Source organism: Letharia columbiana (genome assembly GCF_014066305.1).
Source record: "Letharia columbiana isolate WasteWater2 chromosome Unknown Sc0000074_s0, whole genome shotgun sequence".
In the NCBI taxonomy this organism is placed as follows: domain Eukaryota; kingdom Fungi; phylum Ascomycota; class Lecanoromycetes; order Lecanorales; family Parmeliaceae; genus Letharia; species Letharia columbiana.
The window spans coordinates 58301-83712 of NW_023501119.1; the positions used below are offsets into that span (position 1 = coordinate 58301).

Below are 25412 nucleotides of genomic sequence, written 5' to 3' on the forward strand. Positions count from 1 at the left end.
TTCGGCAAGTGCAGTCTCGATCTCCTACCGGACCAGAGTACCCCACCCTCCAAATATCGAGTAGCTGACCTCAGTCACTACCTCGATGATGGTTATGCGAACCAGTAGCAGGCTGGGGCCATCTTGAGGAATGCTCTTGCTTTCGAAGCGCCAGAGATCCTTGCCTGTTTTAGCGAAGCCGGTATTAAGATTATGGGGCGTAGTACCCGATGTTATGGGATCTGTAGTGTCGTGCAGAGTGGGTAGGGTGGCGTTGGCGTCCTGTACGCCTCGATCGTAGAGCGCAACATGTAGGAGCCGGATACAAGATGGTCTCTAAGCCGTGTCAGTATTGCTAGAGGCATGTCCGTGCTTGGCTGGTGACTTATCCGGGTCACTTACAGTAGCCATTGCAGTGTATGGAATCTTGGAGAGGACGTCCTCTTGCAAGGCACCTTGGCTCTTAATCAATCAACGCTGGGCTCCGAGTCCACTTGATAGACCGAGCTTGAGGATAGGTCGTCTATCTATCCATGACCATAAAGCATTTGCGAAAAAAGATATTGCATCCTGAGAGGGCGAAGGGCCGTTGGCTTCCAGCCTTGATCTTAATTGGGTCGAAGGTTGCGTAAGCATGCCTTCCAAGCTGAGAATGCGTGGTAGCTGTGGCTACAGGCGTGATCCATGCTAGCAGATAAAAGCGCAAATAGTGTGACGGTAACGAGTAATGCGATTCCCTGATAGAGAAAGGAAAGATGAGAGGGTTTTGAAGGACTCGAGGGGATGGGTCAGCCCTATAGCGATCGGGCGCTAGTTTCTCCGCATCCGATGCCGCAAAGCGAGAAATTCCGTCAGATGGAGAATTTTCTGGTGGGGAAAATTGGCACGTCCACACACGAATTGCTTTTCCCTAAACAAAAACTTCCACGTGAGCCCGTCAACGCTCACAAATTCGACACACATTTCCTCCCTTTCGGTCTGCCTACTCGCCTCTACAATTGAATTTGAGTGAACCCGTTTGCAAAGTGTGTGCGCTCCCACAAAGTTGTGACCCCCCCACAGGCCTCACGTGGCGCTCAACGTGCCCCGGATTTCATCTCTGCTCAGGATACGAAGGAGAATACCACCATAGCCGCATGCTGGGGGCCTAGAAGCAACCATGCTCTCGTTCCGCTCCTCCGCTGCCCTGGCCGCAGTCAGAGGCTGTCGGCTTGCGAAGGGCCCTCTACGATCTAGCCTTCGCCTGCCACGAGCAGTCGTCCCAGCAGCAGCTGCCCAAGTGTCCGAGCCATGGCGACGACACTTTGCATCTCCTGCTGACTCCTCCCTCACCACACGCTCAACTGTCATCCAACTGCTCAGCAACATTGGCTCGAAGCGGGAGGTGCAGCAATACCTGAGCCACTTCTCCTCCGTTTCGTCACAACAATTCGCTGGTACGTATCTCGGAGTCCATATTTATTGTTTGGACAAAGATTGGTCTTTCAAACATATCTCGTCTGTGTTTACTATCGGAACAGCACCAAGGCTCAAATAGTCCCCTCGCATAGGCAAAACTGACTGCGATATCCAGTCATTAAAGTGGGTGGAGCCATTATTACGGAACATCTCGAGGCTCTGGTCTCTGCGCTGGCGTTTTTGGCACAGATTGGGCTATATCCTGTACGTGAATCCCGATTTGATGATTCCTCTTTTCAACCAATTCTTGGGTTGTTGCTCCTTCTCAAATACAGAGTACTGACTCGGCTAGGTGGTCGTACATGGGGCGGGTCCGCAGCTAAACAAGATACTGGTGCGCACTTGACCTCCTACCTATCCGGTACCACTTGAAGAGGTGATGCTGACGCTAAAATGTGCTACAGGAGGACGCAGGGGTCGAACCACAATTTGAAGGAGGCATACGAATAACGGATGGAAAGACACTGGGGATCGCAAGATCTTTGTTCCTCCAAGAAAATTTAAAGCTTGTTGAAGAGTTGGAGAATGTCGGTGTCCGCGCAAGGCCCATCACATCCGGTGTTTTCGGTGCGGAATTTCTTGACAAGGAAAAGTACGATTTGGTCGGAAAGATAACTAGCGTGGACAAGAACCCGATAGAGGCCAGCATCAGGGCGGGTCGGCAGCACTTCCACAAAGTTCAAGTTTCACGGCTGATCGTCAAATAGGCTGTCTACCTATAATGACCTCGATGAGTGAGACTTCTGATGGCCAGGTAAGCATTGATATCGCCTCTCCCAGCTACCTAGTTAACCTTGGCCGTCAGGTTCTCAATGTGAACGCAGATGTTGCAGCAGGAGAATTGGCACGGGCATTGCAACCGCTAAAGATCGTATATTTGAGTGAGAAAGGCGGCTTATTCAATGGTGACACCAAAGAAAAGATATCCGCCATCAACCTAGATGAGGAATACGAAGATTTGATGTCAGGGAGGCACTGGTGGGTACGTCACGGTACCAGGCTGAAGATCAAGGAGATGAACGACCTGCTGGCTGACCTCCCTCGAACTTCGAGCGTTGCCATCATCCATGTATGTTATCTCCATCTGGTATTTCGTCGTTCTGGACTGTCCATCGAATCTCAAGACATGTTACGGGAGCTTGATGCTCTCTTTGCTACCCACTACTGTCTGAATACTCGGATTGTCTCTTGAAGAGCAACACTAACACTGTGTTCTCTGACAGCCATCGGACCTCCAAAAAGAATTGTTCACGGACACTGGGTATGTACATTTCATGGTTTCCTGCCTGAGACGAAGCAATTCTGACTCAATTGTTCATAGTGCTGGAACACTGATAAGAAGAGGCAACAAAGTTCACGTCAACACCAAGCTCTCTCAATTTGAAGACCTCGAAGCCTTCAAGAAGGTTCTTGTGAGGGACCGAGAAGCACTTGATGCAGCCGCGACCGTCGATAGATACGTACAGCATCTGGACCAGCGAGACTTCAAGGCATACTTCGATGAGCCTATGGAAGCTCTCGCTATCGTTCTTCCCCCACAAGGAGGAGCCTCAATGGCCCAGCTCGCCACATTCACCATAACGAAGGCCGGATGGTTAACCAACGTGGCAGACAACGTCTTCGCTGCGCTGCTCAGAGATAATCCTAAGCTGGTTTGGACTGTGAAAAGTGACGACGAGAACTTGACGTGTAAGCATCCTTCTTTAGACTTAGATTCTGAGTCTTCAGTCATGCTTGCGAAGCGTTTGCTCTGTGGTCATCGTTTCCTTTTGAATAGGCAATGCTGATTGCATAACTCGTATCCAGGGTTCTTTGATAAAGCCGAAGGCAGCCTTTCGCGTGAGGGGGAAGTACTCTTTTGGACAGGTATGCTACTTCTCCAGCCCTTTCTTCCCAAGCCCACATCCTGCTTGAAGTCCAACGACACAATGTGCGAGACTTGCTCCCCTATTTGTCTTACGGCCTGTGTCTCGGCTCAAAGAAGAAGATTCTAAGATAGATACTAGGCATTGAGACCGGCGACGAGGTAATGAAATTGATGCTAGGTAGGCCTTCTCCAGCCTCAAACTTCTCTATTGGGTGTTCTCTATTGCTGATAGGAGAACACAATCAGAATTTGGGAGATCAGGCAGGGAGCTCTTTGGTGAGCGGTTATGATGTCCCTGACCTAGATCTCTTGTTTACGGATTCGCAGGAGATGTAAATCTTGAGAACAGGCTTCAGAAAGCCGCCAGGAATATCCCACAACAGCAACAAATGAGGGCTTATTCCACAACAAGTCGTTCATCGAACGCTCTGCGAGATTCGCGGCATTCCCGGAGAACACCCTTGATGCCTTTTACACGATCATACGCTACTCAAACCACGAATCCAAACCCTCCCTTTGGTAGAACCTCCGCCATTAGTTCTCCACCATTCCATAGTTGTTGCTTATATCGTTGCAGGTACCAAGAACAATTCCAATCAAACGCCATCAAAAGTTGCCCTTATCGGTAAGTGTGCAGACTCTCCCAAATCTCAGAGCTGCTTCTAATCGTAATTAGGTGCCAGAGGTTACACGGGGCAAGGTATGGAGTGTTCCCCTCTAGTCGAGTCTGCAGTCGTAGCTGCAAGACATGCATCAAATGCATAGAACTCTTGGTGCTCTATATATGCTTCCTGATAGTGCCTCAGGACCCACCTTTCAATCTTGAGAAAGGAATGCTGATTGCGCACTTGTCATTAGCCTTGATCAACCTACTCAACTTGCACCCCTATATGGACCTACGGAGTGTAAGCGATTGCCCAATTGATCTCTCCGAGTTCCTCTTGTTCTAACTCCAGCGCAGGTCTCATCTCGTGAGCTTGCCGGAAGGCCACTGGTGGGATACGAAAAGCGAGATATCACTTACGAGGTGCACACTGCCCACCTTGCCAAGTTGTTCGTTGCTGACAGTAATATAAAAGAATTTATCGCATGAGGATGTCAAAAAGGTATGTGTGCTTGTAGACTCTGGTTCCAGATTCGTCCACGCTCCTAGACAGAAGAGGAATGCTAATTTGCCCAGATGACAGATATCGACGTGTAAGTCATCTGTTCCGGGCCATCGTATTTCACTCGAATGGCAAGGCTTTCGGTAGGAAAGTACGACATTGCCGGGACCTGTTCTACGACCTAGCCCCCATTCCGAAAGAGACTTGCTGACTCCGACATCGTTTAGGTGGGTTATGGCCGTAGGACTTCCCCTGCCCCAAGCTGCCTTATACCGACGTCTTTGGAAACACAAGTCATGACTCCCATGCTCCCGTCACATGCTTTGTGGCTTCGGTTTGTGTCTCGAATGTGATTGCTGACCAGAGAACTCCACTAGCTTCCCAACGGAGTCGCGAAGCCTTGGATAGATTCCATCGAAGAAGCCAACGGCAACAGTTTAATCATCGATCTGAGCGCGTACGTAAATCTCCGATTCCCTTTTTTTCCACTCTACATCGAGCCTTGGGTTCACGAGACGTTTCCTTGAGCGCGAGATACCACTTATACTGTCCCGAACCTTCTCTACTCATGCACTTGCCCTGGAAACAGTGCTGACTTTGAATAGGGATTATCGGTTCAATCCTAACTGGACATATGGCTTGCCAGGTACGTCGACTCATGCTAGACTGAATTAGAATGAGACATGCTGATTTTCCTGCGTAGAACTGGTGGACCGCTCGACCATTGCTAGAGCCAAGCGAATCTCAAATCCCGTCCGTCAAGCCCTTCTCACCCCTCATAATTGCTTCCTAAATCCAATATCTGTCGTGAACGAAAGAAGCTGACTACGAAATCTCTATAGGGTTGTTGTGAGTATACTGTTCAAGTTACAATCACCAAGGTGCTAAACTCCATCAGATGCGACTGCTGCGCAATTAGGCATAGGTATTTCTCGTTCTAGCAGCGCTCCTGATTGCTCAATGCTCATCCAGTACAGCTCCTCTCCTCCCTTATATTGCCAAGGAACCAGCCGGCCCAACGATTTTTGGCGTATCTGGCTAGTAAGTATTTCCCGAGTCCATGTTGCCTCACTACCGGATCTTGGACCGTGAGACATGAGTTTGGAGTGTGAGCTTTACAGTTGTTTCATGATTCTAATTCTCAGTCTCGTGCTGAACACGTAATGCTGACTCCTACAGCTCTGGCGCTGGAACGAAGCCGAGTCCAAAGGTACATATTGACGCGTCATAACGAGAAACAGAACCCCCTTTATGTTAACGTTGTTTTTAGAATGACGTAGAGAATTTGACCAACAAGTACGTCGTCAGAAGTCCGTCATTTTATGGGAACTAGGCTAAAGGACTGCAGTATTATACCGTACAGTACGTCCATATCTTGAAATGCAATACCTATCATGCGAGCAAAGACCCAATTTAAATTCCGGGACGATTCTCAGCTCCGATTCTCTGTTTCAAAGAAGATACGCTGACTCCAATTCCTACGTAGGCTTGACAGATCGTAAGCAATCGTGGCTCATGCTTACATGACCCGTCACTAAAGCGCCCTAGACGTCCACGAGCGAGAGATCTCGGAGCAACTTGGATGTTCTGTAAGGGCTCACCTCGAAATCTTGAAGCTGTAGCCAAACTTGTTGGTAGCAGGTCGCTGACCAGAGATTTTAGGTGTCATTCATTCCTCACGTGGCTGTTTGGGTGCGTTTTCCCTGGCGTCACTTGATTGCTTCCGAAGCTAGACCGTGCTGACGATGGGAATAGTTCCAAGGCATTCATGTAAATATACGGCCGTTTCTTTCCATTGACGCGTCACTGATCATCTCCCAAGCATTCCATTAACATCCCACTAACAAAGACCTTTACCTCCCGGGATATCCGAAACCTCTACCAGGAGAGATACGAGGGGGAATCGCTCGTAAAGGTCGTAGGCGAATCTCCCTCTGTGAAGACGATCGCAGGTAGTCACGGGGTCGAAAGTACGTATACTCGGTGTCAAAGTTCCTTCATTCTTTTAATCTCGGATTCTCACTCTTGGGACATGCCGTGGGAGTGTATACTCTGCATGCATTGATTATGACTCGGCTTTCTATCGCAAACAAGCAGTACTGACTTTCGAATAGTCGGCGGCTTTGGTGTACATTCTAGCGGCAAGAGAGTAGTGATCAACGCCACTATTGACAATCGTAAGACACGTCCTGCTCCTGAAATGTGTCCTAGACGCGAGTATCCGTCTCGAAAGAGGAATGCTGACCGCAAAATGGTGTAGTGCTGAAAGGCGCAGCTACGCAGGGTGAGCAGCCCTTCTTGTACTAATCCGCACCCCGAATTGAGTTGCAAGACACATTGTGGGATTGTAGTGACTCCCGCCACCGTCTTGGGACTCAAATCTTGATCTCAAAAAGAAAACTACTGATTTCAGAATTGCAGCTCTTCAAAATATCAACCTTGCCAGAGGATATTCAGAGTGAGTCTCCTCTAGCCCATAATCTCTTTAGCTAAAGCTTCTCGGGGGTCGCGGAACACGTTCCGGCACCCCACGCTCCAGACTTCTCTCGTCTCGCATGACAGATTGCTGACTGAAGCTCCATCTAGATATGAAGGCATTCCGCTTTGTGAGTCCGATCGCGGCGGGAATATGAAGTTCTAGGGTTTGCAGAGTGAGTTAGATTCTTGTGGATATCGATGACCATATACGAGAAATGCCGTGAAGCATTGGCATCTTGGATGAATCTGTATTGGGAGGGGGACGACTGAATGTTTATATACGTCCAGAATGTGACTGGAGAGTGGTTTGTAGATAGGACAAATTCGATGCAATATGACAGGGGAGAAAGATGCATATCTGTCTTGCAATTTGACTGAGCTAGGATGTTGGATACGAAAGGCCGACAGGAGAGTCACACAGGCAGGTAACACGTCCTCTATCTGAGCCACGACGAGCACAGCACGAGGCATGATTTCATATATTCTTTGGCTTCGAATCCCGGGCTTTGCTATATTCCAGGGCATGAGTCCTACATTTGCTCTGCTTTTGCACGCTTCATGAACGGGAGAAGGGTAAAATAGACAGGGCAATGTCCAGTTCCTGCTTTTCATCATCTTACGTATCTCATTATGTACACGGTAAACCATTGCTTGGCTGAGCAGACTCGGAGTATCTCTTGAGCAGTAGATTCAAAACATACGGGATATCTTCCAAATCTCTACATTTCTTTGCTTTTGCAACATCTTACATGGCTCTCATATACACATCACATCATCCATTATCACGCTGCCTAATCCCCATCCCGTCATTAGCTACGATCCCTCCGCTAGCTTCAACAAGCCCTCCAGATTAATACTCTTTGGCCGCTCTATCGGCAGCCCCAATGCTCTGTCCCAGATTAGCTGCGCTAGCGGTCCCAGACCGCGCGAGACACCGAAGGTGGCGGTGTAGTAGAGCGTTTCGTGGAAGCCGTAGTGGTGGAATAGCACGCCAGAACTACTGTCCACGTTCGGAAAGGGATTCTTCGTCTTCCCGTGTTCCTTCAACACGCCCGGCGCTATCTCGCTATTCCGCTTCACGAGCTGGAAGACAGGATCTTCGGCGATCTCGGGGCGGGAGGAGGCGAACTTCATGAGGGCTTCGAAGCGGGGGTCGGGTTTTCGCAACACGGCGTGCCCGTAGCCGGGGATTACCTGGCCTGATTTCAGGGTTGACCAAAGGTAGTCTTTCACGTCGGCGTCGGTGAAGGAGGTCCCGATGTGTGACTGCATTTTTAGGATCCAGCGGAGGACTTCTTGTGCTGCGAGACTGTGGGACTGGCGTTAGCATCTGCTGAGTCGAGAAGTGAAAGTTGAAGGTTGAGGAGCATACCCGTGCAGTGGTCCGGCAAGACCTTGTAGACCGGCGCTGTAGCTGAGGAAGGGATCACTCAACGCGCTACCAACCAGATGGGTAGCGTGCGCAGAGACGTTGCCACCCTCGTGATCACCGTGTAAAGCAAGGTAGAGTCGTAGCAAGTCTTGGAAATTCTCGTTCTCCTTGCCGCCCTTGCCGAGCATGGCCGCGAAATTATAGGACCAGTCTTGCTCTGGATCTACCTGTGCTGGTAGAGACCCACCACCCTTGTAGCTGTTTTGGTAGATTTTGGCGGCTATCGTGGGGAGTTTGGCGAGCAGTGAGATACTGTCGTCGAATGTAGGTTCCCAGTAATCGGCCTTGTTGACACCCTTCTCATACGCTTTCGCAAAAGCAGAGGTGTGATTGAGTGTAGAAACAGCGCAGGCAAATTGAGTCATAGGGTGCAGGTCCGTAGGAAAGCTATCTAGCATGTTCTCGACAAAGTTCGGCAGGGTGGATTTCTCAGCGAGTTCTCGAGAGAAGGCACGGATTTGTGATGTAGTGGGGACTTGGCCGGTCAGAAGCAGCCAGAACATGGCTTCGGGTAGCATTTCGGTGCCGGAGGTGCCTTTGGGCAGGACACTCTGGCAATCTTCGATCGTTTTGCCGTGGAATCGGATGCCTTCGTTTGCGTCGAGGACGGATCCTTCCCATACCATTGCTTTAAGCCCTCTGCAATGCTTGTCAGACTGGCCGCAGGAGATAGTAGTGGTGATTGTTGTACCTCATGCCACCAAGCGTGTTCTCCACCTTGACTTCACCAATTGTCTTGCTGGCATGGCTCTTGACTTTTTTGAGAAGCTCGCGCTTTGCTGGTATGGCTTCTTTAAGGGTGGTTTTGAGGTCTGGTTCGGAGGCGGAGGAGTAGGTTCGTATCGAGTGGGCGATGGAAGATAAGAGTCTAGGCTGTCACAAGCAAGGTCAGCATGAGCAGGATACTGCTCAATGGATAAAATACTTGTATTAGCACGGCAGCCCTTGGTGCTACCCTTGTCGTCGAGAGCATGGCGCAGGTAAGTGCCCCAGGGATTGCGAGGTTTTGGGGGCGGTTTAGTAGTCTATAGGGGCATCAGTGGAGTCTGTGCCCGTTTGGAAGACTTTGAGAAGCTTGACAATTGCAATTGATGTATGGAATTGAGGGAGCGATGCCCGGAATTAAGACTGTTATTGCTCCACCTAGGTGACGTTCCGCGGGCAAGCGGCGGTGCCGGACCTCGGCCAAAAAACATATTTGTGGGGGAATTGGCCCATACAATTTGTCTTCGCCTCTCCAAGACCCCAAAGACGGCCTATACTCGCGAGGAACAGCCATCGAGTATGCAATTTAAAGTCTAGTTGGAATGGTTCGAGCGTCTCTCTGCCATCAAGTTCTAGTATCCGGCCATCATTACAAGCAATTCCCAGTCAATAGACAGCTACAAAATTGCACAAGCATAGTCAAGATTCATAGGGTTGCTATTCCATCCTAGACAATGCTTGGAACAGCTGCCAGAAGCCTTCCCAGGAAAGCTGCCCAGAGATGCATGCCCTCCTCCCCTATACTTTGCCTTCAGCCAAGACACACTGGTAGAGCACTGTCCTCCCATCTCCCTGCCGTCAAGCCTCCGCTGTCTACTGCATTACCCTCGGACTCCTACCAGCTCCTTCCAACATCAGAGAAGAGCGGCGCCGCTGAAGACGCCCTCTTCATCCAAGAAGTGGAAGACGTCAAGCAATGGTGGGCCTCAGCCCGATATGAGGGTATTAAGAGACCATACTCTGCGGAGGATGTGGTCGGCAAGAGAGGGACACTGCAGCAAACATACCCGAGCTCTGTGATGGCGAGGAAGTTGTTCAGCCTTTTCAAAGAGAGGGCTGCCGTTGGGCAGCCTGTCCATACAAGTGAAAAGCCACCAGTGAGGCTTCTCGATCAAGAGGGCTGACAAACCGGTAGTGGGAGCCATTGACCCTATTCAAATGACCCAACAAGCTGTCAACCAGGAAGTGTTGTATATTTCTGGGTGGGCTTGCTCCTCTGTGCTTACCTCCACGAACGAGGTCTCTCCGGATTTCGGAGACTACCCGTACAACACGGTACCGAATCAAGTGCAGCGAATATTCAAAGCACAACAGTTGCATGATCGGAAGCATTGGGATGCAAGGAGGAAGATGAGCAAGGACGAAAGGACGAAGGCACCATACATAGATTATATGCGACCAATCGTTGCAGACGGGGATACCGGGTGAGGATCTGTGACATTGGCCAACGAGGACAGGATGCTGATATGACTTCAGACACGGAGGCCTTACTGCTGTTATGAAACTGGCCAAGCTTTTTGCGGAGAATGGTGCAGCAGCCGTACACTTCGAAGACCAATTGCACGGTGGCAAGAAGTGCGGCCACTTGGCAGGCAAAGTCTTGGTCCCCGTGGGCGAACACATTAACCGACTGGTCGCTACCAGATTCCAATGGGATCTGATGGGCTGCGAGAATCTCGTAATTGCTCGAACAGACTCCGAGTCTGGAAAGCTTCTCAGCAGCGCTGTAGACGTTCGGGATCATGAATACATCCTCGGTGTAGACGAAGACGCGGAGCCGTTGGCCGAGACTTTGCAAGCGATGGAGCTCCAAGGTACCACTGGAGTGGAAGTTGACCGTTATGAGGCGAAGTGGGTGAAGGAGCATAAGCTCATGACATTTGATGAAGGTAGGGGAAGCACCCTCCTCTCCAGACCGAGTTCATACTCTGACCATCTTCAGCTGTGGTGAAACACCTTGAGTCGGAAGGTGCAGATCAGAGCAAGATCCTCCAGTACGGTGCCCAGGTGAGAATGGATCGTAATCTCCCTCTATCAAGGCGACGTACTCTCGCAGCACAGTATACCAATTCTCCCTTGTTCTTTTCCTGGGACATTCCAAGAACTCGCGAGGGCTTTTACCACTACCGTGCGGGGTTAGCAGCAGCCACAAAGCGGGCAATCGAGTTCGCTCCGTACGCTGACTTGCTTTGGCTCGAGACTGCGGATCCGAACGTAGAGAAAGGTGGGAAGTTTGCAGGCGAGATCAGGAAAGCTCATCCTGGGAAGCAACTAGTTTACAATCTCAGCCCGTCATTCAATTGGATGGGCCAGGGCTTCAATGAAGCTTCCCTGAAGTCTTTCATTTGGGATCTTGCCAAACACGGGTGAGCACTGATATCTCTTCCCTATTTAGTGAGCAAAAACAGCTGATGTTGTTGCTCCTAGCTTCGTTCTGCAGCTGATCTCTCTGGCTGGTTTGCACTCTACCGCAGCAGTAACAGCAGAGCTTTCAAGAGACTTCAAGGAGGATGGCATGCTGGCTTATGTGAAGCTGATTCAGAGACGCGAGAAGGAGCTCGGTGTGGACGTCTTGACTCATCAGAAGTGGAGCGGAGCGGCCTATGTTGACGGCATATTGGGCGCCATCCAGAGCGGAAGCAGTGGAAGCAAGAGTATGGGTGAGGGAAACACAGAGACAGGTATATCAATCTCTTTGCGAACATCTTTATCTGTTGCGTACTGACATGTCTGTGTCCACAGGTTTCTAGATGTAAGCTGTAGGCACAACAAATCAGAACGCCAGGATTCAGCCCTATGAACTTTGCCGACCTGTGCATCAACAGATTCCTTCCGCATTGCACAAACGCCATCCACAATAATGCTGAGGCACCTCTGATCAGTCTGAAACTCCTGCTACTGGTCAATACTTGCCCCAACACGTTGCGACTTGCGTTGAGCAAGCTGCACAAAAGCAATAACAGCTAGCCAACAAAGACCGTTATTGCACACTGGCACAACACCACTCCTACCCACTACTCAAACGGTCTGTAATTTACCGCATAACTAAGAAACACGCTTCTAACATCCCCCAGTGACCAAACATCCATGGATTCAACTCGCAAAAACACCATTGAAGACCAGCCTAAGACGCCTTGCAAGGACCGAATTTTCCAGCTGGTCGATATGGCAGGGGATCGCGAACTGACGGAAAAGAAAAGAAGCAGAAACCTGGCCACGGCGGTGCGTGAACAGACGTTTGCAGGGCTGCTTGAATTCACGCGCAAGCTCGCAGTCATCAAACTCACATTCCTGACGTTGGGGGGCAACATGGAAGAGTACAAAGCGCGCGCTGGCAAAATCGGGACCGAGGAAGAGCAGGCACACCTTGCTCACTTGTGGCAGCTTTACGTGGAGCTCGAAGAGTCTCTGCCCACAAAACAGGAACAACACGAACGTGCTGTGGAACGTTAGTCTACCTACCCAACGATCTTACTGATCCTGACCTAGTATTAGAGGAGAATTGGGCACAAAGGGAAGTAGAATACCACGAACGCCTGTCAACCTGGAGGGATACAAGAATGCATGCGTTGTTTGCGGACATAGACTCTCGTCTCGACGACATCGTAGTCTACCTGACATGTAAAGAGGAGGAAACGTCGAGTGAGATCCCTGAAGGAAAGGCAGAGACGAAGGATGACACCTCTCAAGGAAAGACAGAGGCCGAAGATGACACGCCTGAAGAGAAGGCAGAGACGCAGGATGACACCCCTCATGGAGATACGGAGGCCGAAGACGACACGCCCCTAGACAAGGCAGAGACAGAGGATGACATTCGTGTAAAAGCATTATTTGCAGAGCATGATAGGGTCCAGGCCCAGATCAAAAGCCTGGGCACATACCCCGAGTTCAAGGCTCAGAATGATGCATTCTTCAAGAGTCATGATGAGGGCAAGGCTCAGAGACTTGGTGATGCTCTGAAGGAGGTTCAAGAGACGAGCTGAGTGGGTTGTTTGGCCAGATGAGGATCACAATTCGAAAGCCCGTTGCTCAAAGGACGCATCAACGATTGCAGAAGGTCTTTCCTTTCAGTCCTCTCGTAATCAATAGAGAAATGTAGAGTTCTTGCATTCAACCAGAGTTAATGGGTCAGTCTATTGGTCTACAAATGTGTGCGATGTTGTCTTGCTCTATCCGTAGTGCCCGCGGCTAGGAGGAACAGTTTGCCCGGTTGACCGAAGCTGCAAGGAATTCCTGTGCTGCTGACGCACCCAAAAGTCCTGAGCCGAAGCAGCTGAAAATTTCCTGACCAGTGGCCCTTCCACATGCTCCAACTTCCCCCATTCCAACACCAAATTCTCTTTCTGAGGGTCGCTGGCTCACCCTCATATCTAACCTCCATATCCCTCTCCACTGCATCTTTGCAATATCCCACCCTACTCCCCTGAGGCTGCACGTCCGCGCAGCGTTAGGCCTCGATTTCCTACGGCCACAGCCTCGGAAAAATCAATTCCCCGCGCTCTGGAAACCCCGAACTCGTACGACTCCATTCCTACACCACCAGCAGAGAATGCCACACTCAGTTTCTCCTCCCACGGTCCCCATCATGCTCACCAAATCATCCGCTCCCTCAGGCGTACCTCCAACCCTTGAGGAAGTCTCCTCCTTCCTTGACACAATCTTCAAATCCAAGACCTCGCAAGAGTCAGTTGACGCCTCTTACGCTCTCACAAACCTCCTAATCACTTCGGTCGGCTTCCGCGGCTTTCGCGCATATGGCGTACTGGACGAGATCAGGAAGGCTGCTGCAGACAAGAAAGATGGCTCGAAGAGGGAGAGCGCGATGAATCTTCTGGGTGCGCTGTTCGAGAAGTTTCCACCTGCGCAAGCGATCAGCGAGGTCGTGTTTTTGTTACAAGATGGGGGCGTCGTCCCGCCTGCGCTGGATGCACTGGCGGACAAGGGCGCCGTGGTGAAGGAATCTGCGCAGTATGCCCTGGATGCGCTTTTCAAGAACCTACCCCCCGAGAGCTTGGTCGTTGGTCTCATTCCCGTACTGTCACAATACTTGGGTAAGAGGTCTGGGAAATGGCAGGGAGCCGTGGGCGCGTATGAGATGTTGGGGAGAATGGCGGTCAAGGCGAAGATGGGTCAAGGTAGTAAGGAGGAAGAAAGGACCAAGGACTTGCTGAGGGAGAGTATGGGAAAGAAGTTGGCGGGGCTGATACCGATAGTTGAGACAGGGATGCACGATTTGAAAGCTGAGGTATGTGATGTTAGGAGACCAAGCGCAATGCCTATCCTAACCACTTTCTGCAGGTTGGCAAGCAAGCTTTGAAGACGATGACATCCCTTACAACCCTACTGTCTAATGACGATGTAGCACCTCGGATACCGCTCCTCATCAAGACTATGCAAAACCCCTCCACTGAAACCCTACAAAAGGCCATACACGCCTTGTCCCAGACTACCTTTGTCGCCATTGTCACATCTCCTGTCCTCGCCCTCCTCACGCCGCTCCTTGAGCGATCTCTGAATACCCCTACAACATCTCAGGAAGTTCTACGGCAGACAGTGGTTGTAGTGGAGAATCTGACAAAACTGGTGCACGATCCGATTGAGGCGAGAACCTTCCTGCCAAAATTGAAGCCTGGTGTTCAGGGAGTCAAAGACCGAGCATCTCTACCCGAAGTCAGAGAAATGGCTACGAGGGCATTGCAGGTCATAAGGACTGCCATGAAAGATGACGACGGCAACTTGTTGAGTGGTCAAATCGCGCCTACTTCTGCCGAAGACGTGCTGAGAGTCTTGGAAAAAGACGTCAAAATGCGTGGTGGTGTTACCGGAGAGCCAGGCGATGTCGAGCTATGGACAGTCACAAAAGGTTATATCTCGGAAATGGTCAAGGAGGATGTAAACCTTCGCCAGGTTTCTCGCATCGGCTCCTGCACCGGTCGCTACCTACAGCAGCTGTTGAAGACGGGAGAAGCCGACTTGGTCTCGCAGGCATTGGAGAAGTATTTCGTCGACGAAGACCATCGCAAGTTTGGACAGCCCATCAAGGAAGACACAGGCGAGATCGAGATCGTGAACACCGATTTTTCTTTGGCATACGGTGGTATGCTGCTCTTGTCACACACCAACATCACCCTGCATAAAGGTCACAGATATGGTCTTTGCGGAAGAAATGGGGCTGGCAAATCCACCCTTATGCGAAGTATCGCAGAGGGCAAGCTGGAAGGCTTTCCGAGCAAGGATCAGCTCAAGACTTGCTTCGTGGAGCACAACCAAGGCGAAGACGCGGACTTGAGCATCCTTGAATTTGTTGCCAAGGATCCTGAGCTGGCAGCTTCTGGAAAAGAGCGTATCTCAGAGGTTCTGAGCGAAGTTGGATTCACTGCTGGTCCCAATGGACGGCAACAAGAGAAAGTCGGATCGCTGTCTGGTGGATGGAAGATGAAGTTGGCTCTGGCTAGAGCTATGCTCATGGGTGCGGATGTGCTGCTCTTGGACGAACCTACCAATCATCTGGACGTTGGGAACGTCAAGTGGCTAGAGGAGTACCTCAGGAGCCATACCGAAATCACCAGTCTGATAGTCAGTCACGACTCTGGCTTCCTCGACAATGTGTGTACGGACATCTACCATTATGAGCAGAAAAAACTGGTCTGCTACCCTGGAAACCTTGCGGCCTTTGTCCGAGTCAAGCCTGAAGCGAAGAGTTATTACACGCTGTCGGCGTCTCAGGTCCAATTCAAGTTCCCGAACCCAGGTATCCTGACTGGTGTTAAATCATCCACGAGAGCCATCATCCGCATGCAGAACTGTACATATTCCTACCCTGGATCCACGAAACCATCCCTTCAAGACGTCACATGCGCCCTCACACTCTCTTCCCGAACAGCAATCATCGGAGCTAACGGTGCGGGCAAGTCTACGCTGATCAAGTTGTTGACTGGCGAGACAATCCCTCAGACCGGCAGAGTCGAGAAGCATCCCAACCTGCGTATTGGGTACATCAAGCAGCATGCCCTTGAGCATGTGGAAATGCACATGGAGAAGACCCCAAATCAGTATCTCCAATGGCGGTACGCGAATGGTGACGATCGAGAAGTGCTAATGAAGCAGACCAGAGTGCTCACTCCAGAGGACAAGGCTCAGATGGAGAAAATTGTCGCCCTGCCAGGACTGGGCGAGCGAAAGGTCGAAAACCTGATGGGAAGACAGAAATACAAGAAGACGTTCCAGTACGAAGTCAAGTGGGCAGGCATGCTGCCCAAACACAACACCCAAGTCTCCCGCGAAACGCTTGTAGAACTCGGTTTTGGTAAGCTGATCCAGGAATTCGACGACCACGAAGCTTCGCGTGAAGGTCTCGGCTTCCGCCTCCTCGAGCCCAAAGTGATCTCCAAGCATTTTGAAGACATCGGCCTGGACCCTGAGATCGCAAACCACAACGAGATCTCCGGTCTTTCAGGCGGACAGAAAGTGAAGGTCGTCCTTGCAGGCGCCATGTGGAACAACCCCCATCTTCTTGTCCTCGATGAACCTACCAATTACCTCGACCGCGACTCACTAGGCGGTCTCGCCGTAGCTATCCGCGAGTACAAAGGCGGTGTCGTCATGATTTCCCACAACGAAGAATTCGTGGGCGCTTTATGCCCCGAGCAGTGGCACGTCGCTGACGGGCGAGTGACGCACAAAGGGCATTTGGCTGTCTCAATGGATCGATTTGAAGATAGCAGGCCGGGTAGTAGTGCGGCGAGCAGTAATGTTTCTAGCGCGACGGCGAGCGCGGTCAATACGGATGCGGAAGGTGATGGGGGTATGAATTTCAAGGTCAAGAAGAAGACGAAGAAGTTGACGAGGGCGCAAATGAAGGAGAGGGAGACGAGGAGGAGGTTGAGGCATATTGAGTGGTTGAACTCGCCCAAGGTAGATTTCCCTGCTTGCATCATCAAATGTCGGGTCGTAGGCTAACACAGAGATAGGGCACGCCTCATCCACCAGACACGGATGATGATGCATAGGCATTTGAGAGATCTAGATGGTTGGAAGAGTCCTGCGTAATGACTATAGATGGCGTTCTTTCGGGCTACGTGATAGAAGATACCTCCTTTAGATTACCGGGGGCAGAAAATGAGAAAAGGGGCCATAGAGGCGTTTTGGAAGTCTCCCACTTAAGCTGGGGAAGACTTATCTAGATATCAATCAGGATACTGCAGACGTTTATCACTTATCCGTCCTTCCATCGTCGAAGCCTTCATCCATCTGTATTCTCCCTCCGTGGATTCCTATCCTCACTGATTACACGTTCCCAAATTCTTCACAACATAAACAAGGTCAGTACTTCGCGAGCACGAGCTGTCTATACCCAGTCGATATCGCAGCCCATATCGCCTCCATTCAGCAGTGTATTATTTGCCCATGAGCCCGAGTGGTACACCTGATGACCGACGTGATAGATGATGGGAAAGGGACGCTTGATGCATGCCGAGACAGTAGGAAGCGATGGGCGAGACATGTTGCTGCACTAGTTGGGGAGAGGGCAAGTACATAGAGGTTCGGTTACGGATTCGGTGCTGTCGTGACGTTAACACCTTGCATCCCTGCACCCTCAGGCCTACTTTACTCTATCACCACTCTATGAAATCGACCTCAGTCCAGCCCCTGCGCGTGCTTTCGCTTCGCGGCCCTTCTGCTCCTAACTAGTGTCAGCTTTCACGGCGGAAGTCTGGGATCCTGGACCCGGCTTACGTACCCCTTTCGGTCCTATAGGTCTCGAACGACTCACCCGCCTCCGCGGATCCATACACCGTCCCCTAACCCCGTAAGCATTGTCCCCGTGCTCGGCGCCCTCGTGCCGAAGGGAGAATCCCTGGCCCCGAAGTTTTCTTTTGCGAATCCGTACACCTGGCGGATGACGGATATGGCTTCCCGCTGCGTGGTCGGGCCGCCGCTGCTGACCTGGGAGCCGAAGGGGGGGGATTTGCTGCCGTCGTGGGGGAGGAGGGGGTGGTGTTCGCCGAGGTTGGATTCGATGAAGGCCGATGGGAAAGAGGGGTGGTTCGGTGTTGGCGGGGTGTGGGTCGTCTCCGTGGTGGCCGAGGACGGCGGCGATGAAGCGGGATCATTGGTCGGCGTGGTCGGCGTTGTTGGGTTCGAGGGGAGGGGATATGTCGAAGCCGCTGGCGGAGGACATGGCGATCTTGAAGCGGATGTCGTCTGGTGATTGAGGAGTTGTGCAGTGCTTCTTGGGATGCAGTGTTTCTTGGGATGTGCAGAGGGGTTGAAGGGGTTTTAGTGGATTTGAAGGGTCGAAGGTTGAATGTATGCTAGAATCAAACAAAGAGAGGGCGGTCACTGTTTCAAATGACGGCAGGAAACACGTCACCTGCTGCAACTGCGTGAGACCTAGCCACTGGCTGTGTTGAGATCATAGTTGCCATGGTTTGTTAGCGCATTTCGTGGGCACTTGCTCGAAAGAGAAGCACGGGCTCCGAAGCGGGGTTTGGCTGTCAGTACGACAAGCACTGAGAAATGAATTTTCAGTGTAGAGCATGAATTGAGCAAGGCATAATCGTTCGTCCAGGAGTGCCTGCTGGAGTGCCGCTGTAAATGCTCCCAGCGCGGAAAAAGGCGTAAAGGAGTTGGTAACGCAGTCAGTCCAGGTGGAAGGGTTCCGGATTGGTTCTACGTCAGACAGAAGTTGCGAACGATCTCTAACGTAGATTAAATCAAAATATTGAATGACTGAAGCTTCAAATCAATATTGTCAGACAATTCTAATGTAACCTGGCTTAAGATCGCTGGCTGTATTGAGCGCGTACCACTTCGTTGGTGTTTTGAGAAGAATGCGACGGGCGCAAGTTGCCTCTTGCATGTCTTATGACCACCGTAGAAGCTCTCGAACGGATGACTCTCGAAGACTGGAGTGAGGGTGCGGCGGGCGTAAGACATTCTTATCTCCCCAATTACTGAGCTAACACTGTCATTGATGACATTTTATACAGTGAAAGGGAACAATTGCAACGACCTATCGCGATCTGGGGTGTAGTTATTGGTGTTCCCATGATGTGGAAGAACGACAAGCATTTCGAGTACCTCAAAGTAGCGCCTGAGTAGAACAAGGTCTCGTTTGGCTTTGATGTGTTCAACGTTGGTGCTGTTGACAAGCCCGTTGACATTTAGGGGAAGGTCCTTTCATGAAACACTCAACATGGACAAGATATCGATCGCTTATTGGCACCACAACAATTCAGATGGTCAATAACACTGCCAGAATAGGATACATGGCGCAGTCTTGACTCAACATTCACATCACCCCCGAAGGCGGCGACGAGGGCATCCTCAACTACTGCGACGTCTTCTTATTAATCACGTCTACTCTCTGGGAGCTCGCTGGATCTTCCAAGAAGATTCGCCTGGATCCAGTTGTTGATGTTCTCCGGGGTTCCAACGTAGGAACGTCCATCAGTAGTCTCTTTCGTACTAGCCAGCCCTATCTCGAAACATAGTGGATCATTGTCAACTTCTCGCGGGTCCCTGCTTATATGCTAAGCGCTAGCCTTTGAGGTCAGTCGTCATTACTTTGTGGGTCGATGAGCGGTTGATTGGAGGGGGAGGCTCCATCGAGATACCATCACCTTTAGGCCGCGGATAGCGAAGTTCTTGCAGCGATGCTGAGTCTATAGAGAACTCGGGAGTCCCAAGTGTCAGATCATCTTGATGCGTTGTCTCACTATAACGAAAAAAGGAAGAAGGAGAACAAGATTGAGGTGTCTCAGGCTAACGATTTCTGAGACACAGAACATTGGAGGCGATGGTGGGATCGAAAGCGGCGCAGTCACATTTTGGGGAGAAGAGGAGCTGCAGGACGAGCAAAGCGACTGAAAACATCGAACAATGGTACTATCATTCTGAGATGACCGACTTGTGAAGGTGGGAAGCAGCACTGCAGGAAGCGACAGCGAAGGTTCTTCGGCATGGATCTTCCGGAAAGAGACGACTACTTGACGTGATACTGACAGCTGGCAATGAGTAGACGGATGGATCTCTGGATGCTCTGAATACATCAAGTAGACCTGGCGCTACCTGCATGTTGTCGAATGTTGAAGTCGAAGACTGAACGAGGAAATACGATTCTCTAGCGTGCTGCAAACTGCCGCTTTCCTCTATTGGGAAAAGCAGTCCCGAGACACTAGGCTGCAACGGTATTGGCGGGCTTGCCTCGTACGGTACTTATCATTTTCCATGCCCGCAGATTCTTAGATATACCTATTTTGTCTGCCTCTTTACCTGCATCCGTTCTCTGTGATCCTTGCGGCCCTATAATATATCGACAACGTGCTTGAGGTACAAGCAGTTGTGCTGGTGTTGCAATCTCCCACTGCTTCTCTGGAATACCTACCTCTTCGCGGGTGCTTGCAGTAGCTGCGTGCTAGATGATAGCTAGCTGCCTGGTCGAAGGATCCCTAGGCCGCGCTATCGCGGTCCCTATATTCCTAGATGCAAGTCAGCGTCCTTTGGGGGCCAATCGTGTGCCGCTTACCCCACCTGTGGCTCAGGATTTTGAGTGATCTTTTCTTTTGGTAATGATAAATGTACTCGAGCATATCGACTTACAGATAAGGAGAGTGATCTTAGGGATTAAGGAGACAGCGGAGTTTTGCGCAACTCTGAAAGGTCAGTCTAACCAGCGCGCGCAGCCTGCGAATGATCGCTAATATGATTTTATTGGTGTACCTTAGGGACGGAACCCAATCTCAATGATCACGCGTCGGTTAAGGGATGCACGCGGAGATCGAATTCAGAAGATCAGCATTGAAGCAGAATTCCAGGGTTGCTCGGGTGCATGTGAAAAAAAAGGCTATCAGCCCTAGCGACCCCAGCCTAGATCTATGCCGCATACTTCCATTGAGCAGATCGCATTCTCTCCCTTGCTTAATTAACGTCGAAGCTGAATTGACCCCAGCGAGATAATAGGCATCGAAAGCTCCGTTGACACGGCAACAGAAGGATACTCAAGAGGCAAGAGCGGACCTTGTACGTGAGCAAGGAACTCGTACCGGGTTTTGTAGACCACGCCTCGGTCTTCTAGTCAGGACTTTTCCTCTTCTTCTACACCTACTTGATCTTCTACTTCCATTGCTAGACGCAACGCTTGTACCCATCCTATACGCTACTCTAAGGAATTTGATTTTGAGGGCGGTTTACGGTTGTTGCCAAATAACTTCCACCATTCAGGACAAGCATTCGCGACCATGGCGAACGAAAAGTCCACCCTCGACGACATCGCCCGCAATACGTCTGATGACAATGTCGACCTCAAATCTCTAGACTCTGACGCTCTCGCCTTGGCGCAGATGGGTTACACCCAAGAGATGAAGCGCAATTACACTTGGTTCTCCCTCCTCGGCGTTGGCTTCTCCCTCACCAATTCTTGGTGGGGCATCTCTGCCGCCCTCATCACTGGCATCAACTCTGGGGGCCCTGTGCAAATCGTCTACGGTTTGCTCTTCTTCGCACTCATCTCAACATGCGTGGGAATAAGTCTATCAGAGTTGGCATCAGCACTCCCGAATGCGGGGGGGCAGTATTTCTGGGCGAATGAGCTGGCGCCCAAAAGATACGCGAACTTCGCCAGCTACTTGACAGGGTGGTTTGCCTGGGCGGGAAGTATCTTCACCAGTGCTAGTGTCGCATTGGCAACGGCAAGTGCCGCGGTGGGCTGCTGGCAACTGTCGCATCCAGACTTGTATGTATCTCGCCCAATACTGCCTTTTTGAGCGAGGTCGCTGACGGATGCAGCGTGATAATGCCATGGCATGTTTGGGTTGGATACCTCGTCATCAATGTCTTCGCTTTCATGTGGAACTGCTATGCAAAATGGCTACCCGTCATAGCTCAGATTTCGATATTCACTTCACTGATATCCTTCTTCATTATTCTGGTCACGGTCCCTGCAAAGGCGCCAACGCACCAGGATGCAAAGTTCGTCTTTGCCAACTTCGTAAACAACACTGGGTGGTCGGCAAACGGGATCGCTTTCATCGTCGGCCTAATCAACACCAACTACGCCTTCGCCTGCCTCGATTGTGCCACTCACCTTGCCGAGGAAGTCAACCGCCCTGAAAAGATGGTCCCTATCGCCATCATGGGTACCGTCGCCATTGGATTCGTCACCTCATGGTTCTACTCCATCGCCCTGTTTTTCAGCATGAACAACCTTAGCGATCTCCAGACCACTTCTACTCTCGTACCGATCTTGGCGTTGTTTTACCAAGCCCTTGGAAGTAAGGCAGGAGCCATCGTGCTGGAGAGTCTGTTCATAGCGACGGGCATTTGGTGTCTAGTCGCAAGTCATACGTGGCAGAGTCGCTTATGCTGGTCCTTTGCTCGCGATGGCGGCCTACCCTTTAGCAAATTCCTCAGCCATGTTGATCCTCGAGTGGATGTCCCTCTCCGTGCCCACTTCGTCAGTTGCGTTCTTGTGACCATTCTCGGACTACTCTATTTGGGAAGCTATACAGCATTCAACAGCATGGTCACGGCCTGCATCGTTCTGCTTTATGTCTCGTACTCGATTCCGGTCATCTGTCTCCTGATCAAAGGTCGCAACAATATTCATCATGGCCCCTTCTGGTTGGGCTCTTTTGGACTATTCGCCAACATCGTGTTGCTTTTGTGGACCTGCTTTACGATTATTATGTACTCATTCCCGCCGGCAAAACCCGTTTCCGGAGGAAGTAAGTCGTCCAATCCCCGTCTAAGGAAGTTTTGCTTCGGAATGTGCGAGGGCTGACAATCACCGCAGATATGAATTACGTCTCTGCTGTATATGGAGTCGTTGTGTTCATTATCGTCGTGGACTGGTTTGCGCGGGGAAAGAGGGGCTATAGAGGACAAACTTTGAGGCGCGAAGAAGCAGAGGCAAACTTGACTGGCAATGAGACCGTTAGGTAGATCAAGCAAGATGATGTTGTGGTCATCGCTATCCAGTATACAGAATATTGATACACAGCCTAACAAACTCCTCGACTCTGGATTGCACTAGATTCTCCTTACCTCCAAATCCTATTGACTATAATCTAAATATCTTTGACCCATGAGAGGTATTCCACAGGCGAGTTGGGTGCTGCCGATCTTCTCAAAGCGTCCGGAACGAGTCCGGTTCCTTCATCTGATACTTATACCAACGACAAGCAGAAAGCGGTGTTTAGCAGAAAGCGGTGTTTGCAAGCAAACGGCTCAAGGAGGGTTTGTCCCCAAAGATTCCATGGCAAGATTCGTCCAGGGTGATACTATCAAAAAATGTTGATCCGCCCAGTCCATCTTGTGGGGGTTGGGACGACCATCAATGATGTTCGTCTTCCACGATTATGGGTGAACCTTAAGCTTGGGATCATAGAGCTCGATTGGAAGGATTCCGTGTCGACCTTCCTTACAGAGAATCACTTGTTTTGTACCATTCTGGCCCATCTGGTAGGCTTTCTGCTAGGTTCTCTCAGTCAACTTTGTTGCCATCATGATCCAGGAATCCGATCCGACTACGATTCTTTAAAGCTCAATTTCACACCATCAACTCCCCTCATCATACCGCAAGATATGCGGCGATGTCTAATACGCGGCCTAATGAAGCATCATCGAAGCGTCGATAGTTCTCTCCACAAACCCCTCGCTCGCCTCCGATTCGTTAAAGTCGCTGCACGCCAAACTCGCCTTGCTCATTTCTATCCTGCTATCGTTGGACGCTCTCTGTCCGTGGGTGACAGATTCCTGGCGGAAGTGCACTGGTCGCTAATGAAGATCGGTTCTTACGAGAATTGCAAGAACAGAGGCAGCGAAGATTGAAAGGAGAAGCAAGACCGAGGCAACCTAGGTCGAAGTGTAGCAGTGGGAATGGTTCGGTCCACCGAAGATGCTCGTGGGCCTCGGTACGAAGAGGTGGCAGAGCGGATTGGATTTGATCGCGAGAGCGTAGCTGGTAGAGTTGGTGCGGCTGGGACGGATGATGGACAGCTGGATCAGATACAGATATGGCCATGTGCTGTATCTACGGAGCACTCTAGACCGCGCTTGCTCTACGCCGGAGGGTTTTCCTTGTTGGCCAGACGATGAGGGCAATAGCTACTCCCATTCTCACAGACAGTAATTGCGGCAAACCTTCATAAGCGAAGAAGGTGAGTAGGAAACGCCTTGGCATGTGTCAGATCTCAGTCTCTTTTCTTCATGCATAATGTTCGCGTTCATGTTCAAAAGGTGGCCTTGATGCGGTTTCTGTACTGTATATTTCAGATTATTGAAGATGCTGAAGCGTCGGAGCGGAGTGATGCCAAGACTTAGGGCTGAATTAGCCTTGGCAAGATAGCCGCATGCGGCTAGATAACCGAGAAGCCGCAGGAGGACAGAAATGGCGGGTGAACGGTGGAGACCTCTTCAATCGTGATACCTACTTTTCTCTGTCTAAAAGAGTATTCCAAGATCGTGAGCTGGGCTGCCCGCTGGAATTAGACCCCCTGAATAACCGCTGCAATAAACCCTCCCTTCGATGTCCCACAATGGCCTGCCGAACTATGGGGACTGGTTTTTGGCAAGTTTGGTACCACAGATGAAGACCTCATTCACCTCTAGCTTGACTGTTGACGCATCTCGAGGCTGTTCAAGGAGGAGGTACATCATGTTTTTGCTACCAAGCATGTAGTAAAGGTACGCACGCAGATGAACGATATATACCTCCCAGACCTCACCGTGGACGACACGGACCAGACAGCCACGTTTAGTTGGAGGTAGCTGTTCTCACTCTTCTCTGCCGAGGAGAAGAAGTACTCCGTCGTGGAGGTAAATCAGTCTTCACAATGTCCGACTTCTGTTGTGGACTCACGGAAAGACAGCCAGGAACCTTCAATCAGATACTCGAGAACCGTCGCTTCAGGCAGGAGGACTGGCACTGTATTGACTGTGAATGCTCGCTATTCTTTGAGCTCTTTTGCGATGGCTGCATGGGCGTCACTGCCAAGGACGATACGGAAGCAGAGGTAAGAGAGCAGCAAATTAGAAATCGAAAGGCCCTTGTCAGTTGCGCAGATGCGAAGAGACGCGTTCGGCGAGATCGTATCCGTCGTCTACACCGCGATCTCCTGCATCAGGACTAAGAGGTCGATGAAACATTTATTTTGCGAGAAGGTGCGGCATTGCGGAGGATAGATTATGTACGCTTCCACATGCTGGACGGGGACTTCAGTGACGATGAGGAGAGCAAGTACAGAATTTTGCCATCAGCACATCCAGGATGGCGACATGGTAGAGACATCCTGGCAGACTACCCTAGAAAAGTGGCATTCTGCGG

The 25412-nt window shown here is 50.8% G+C and overlaps 7 protein-coding genes across 7 annotated transcripts; 5 read left to right on the forward strand and 2 right to left on the reverse strand.

The window, feature by feature from the left end:
- Positions 1 to 24: 24 nt before the first annotated feature.
- Positions 25 to 390, reverse strand: HO173_012130 (uncharacterized protein; the record flags this gene model as incomplete). The annotated part of the gene is made up of 2 exons (XM_037314003.1): positions 25 to 315; positions 382 to 390. The coding sequence occupies 2 exons, from the start codon at positions 388 to 390 to the stop codon at positions 25 to 27; spliced, it is 300 nt and encodes a 99-aa protein (XP_037159092.1).
- A 748-nt stretch (positions 391 to 1138) lies between these two features.
- Positions 1139 to 7051, forward strand: HO173_012131 (uncharacterized protein; the record flags this gene model as incomplete). Its single annotated transcript, XM_037314004.1, has 37 exons — positions 1139 to 1415; positions 1553 to 1641; positions 1730 to 1771; positions 1842 to 2094; positions 2145 to 2191; positions 2243 to 2506; positions 2661 to 2698; positions 2759 to 3126; positions 3244 to 3303; positions 3444 to 3482; positions 3551 to 3580; positions 3632 to 3823; positions 3882 to 3929; positions 3981 to 4004; positions 4163 to 4209; positions 4266 to 4331; positions 4384 to 4410; positions 4485 to 4501; positions 4638 to 4650; positions 4788 to 4867; positions 5016 to 5056; positions 5114 to 5163; positions 5253 to 5259; positions 5309 to 5335; positions 5388 to 5451; positions 5590 to 5620; positions 5681 to 5706; positions 5759 to 5772; positions 5897 to 5908; positions 5959 to 5999; positions 6073 to 6102; positions 6166 to 6180; positions 6233 to 6380; positions 6525 to 6587; positions 6671 to 6694; positions 6832 to 6868; positions 6997 to 7051. The coding sequence occupies 37 exons, from the start codon at positions 1139 to 1141 to the stop codon at positions 7049 to 7051; spliced, it is 2706 nt and encodes a 901-aa protein (XP_037159093.1).
- A 650-nt stretch (positions 7052 to 7701) lies between these two features.
- HO173_012132 (uncharacterized protein) lies at positions 7702 to 9293 on the reverse strand (the record flags this gene model as incomplete). The annotated part of the gene is made up of 4 exons (XM_037314005.1): positions 7702 to 8197; positions 8261 to 8959; positions 9012 to 9193; positions 9246 to 9293. 4 exons carry the CDS (start codon positions 9291 to 9293, stop codon positions 7702 to 7704), a joined length of 1425 nt encoding a protein of 474 aa, XP_037159094.1.
- Positions 9294 to 9759: 466 nt separating this feature from the next.
- On the forward strand, positions 9760 to 11835 carry HO173_012133 (uncharacterized protein; the record flags this gene model as incomplete). The annotated part of the gene is made up of 6 exons (XM_037314006.1): positions 9760 to 10168; positions 10221 to 10509; positions 10562 to 10974; positions 11028 to 11451; positions 11513 to 11766; positions 11828 to 11835. 6 exons carry the CDS (start codon positions 9760 to 9762, stop codon positions 11833 to 11835), a joined length of 1797 nt encoding a protein of 598 aa, XP_037159095.1.
- A 337-nt stretch (positions 11836 to 12172) lies between these two features.
- Positions 12173 to 13068, forward strand: HO173_012134 (uncharacterized protein; the record flags this gene model as incomplete). Its single annotated transcript, XM_037314007.1, has 2 exons — positions 12173 to 12533; positions 12581 to 13068. The coding sequence occupies 2 exons, from the start codon at positions 12173 to 12175 to the stop codon at positions 13066 to 13068; spliced, it is 849 nt and encodes a 282-aa protein (XP_037159096.1).
- Positions 13069 to 13634: 566 nt separating this feature from the next.
- Positions 13635 to 17094, forward strand: HO173_012135 (uncharacterized protein; the record flags this gene model as incomplete). The annotated part of the gene is made up of 3 exons (XM_037314008.1): positions 13635 to 14330; positions 14384 to 16999; positions 17056 to 17094. 3 exons carry the CDS (start codon positions 13635 to 13637, stop codon positions 17092 to 17094), a joined length of 3351 nt encoding a protein of 1116 aa, XP_037159097.1.
- A 4233-nt stretch (positions 17095 to 21327) lies between these two features.
- Positions 21328 to 23029, forward strand: HO173_012136 (uncharacterized protein; the record flags this gene model as incomplete). Its single annotated transcript, XM_037314009.1, has 3 exons — positions 21328 to 21821; positions 21875 to 22812; positions 22881 to 23029. 3 exons carry the CDS (start codon positions 21328 to 21330, stop codon positions 23027 to 23029), a joined length of 1581 nt encoding a protein of 526 aa, XP_037159098.1.
- Positions 23030 to 25412: the final 2383 nt, after the last annotated feature.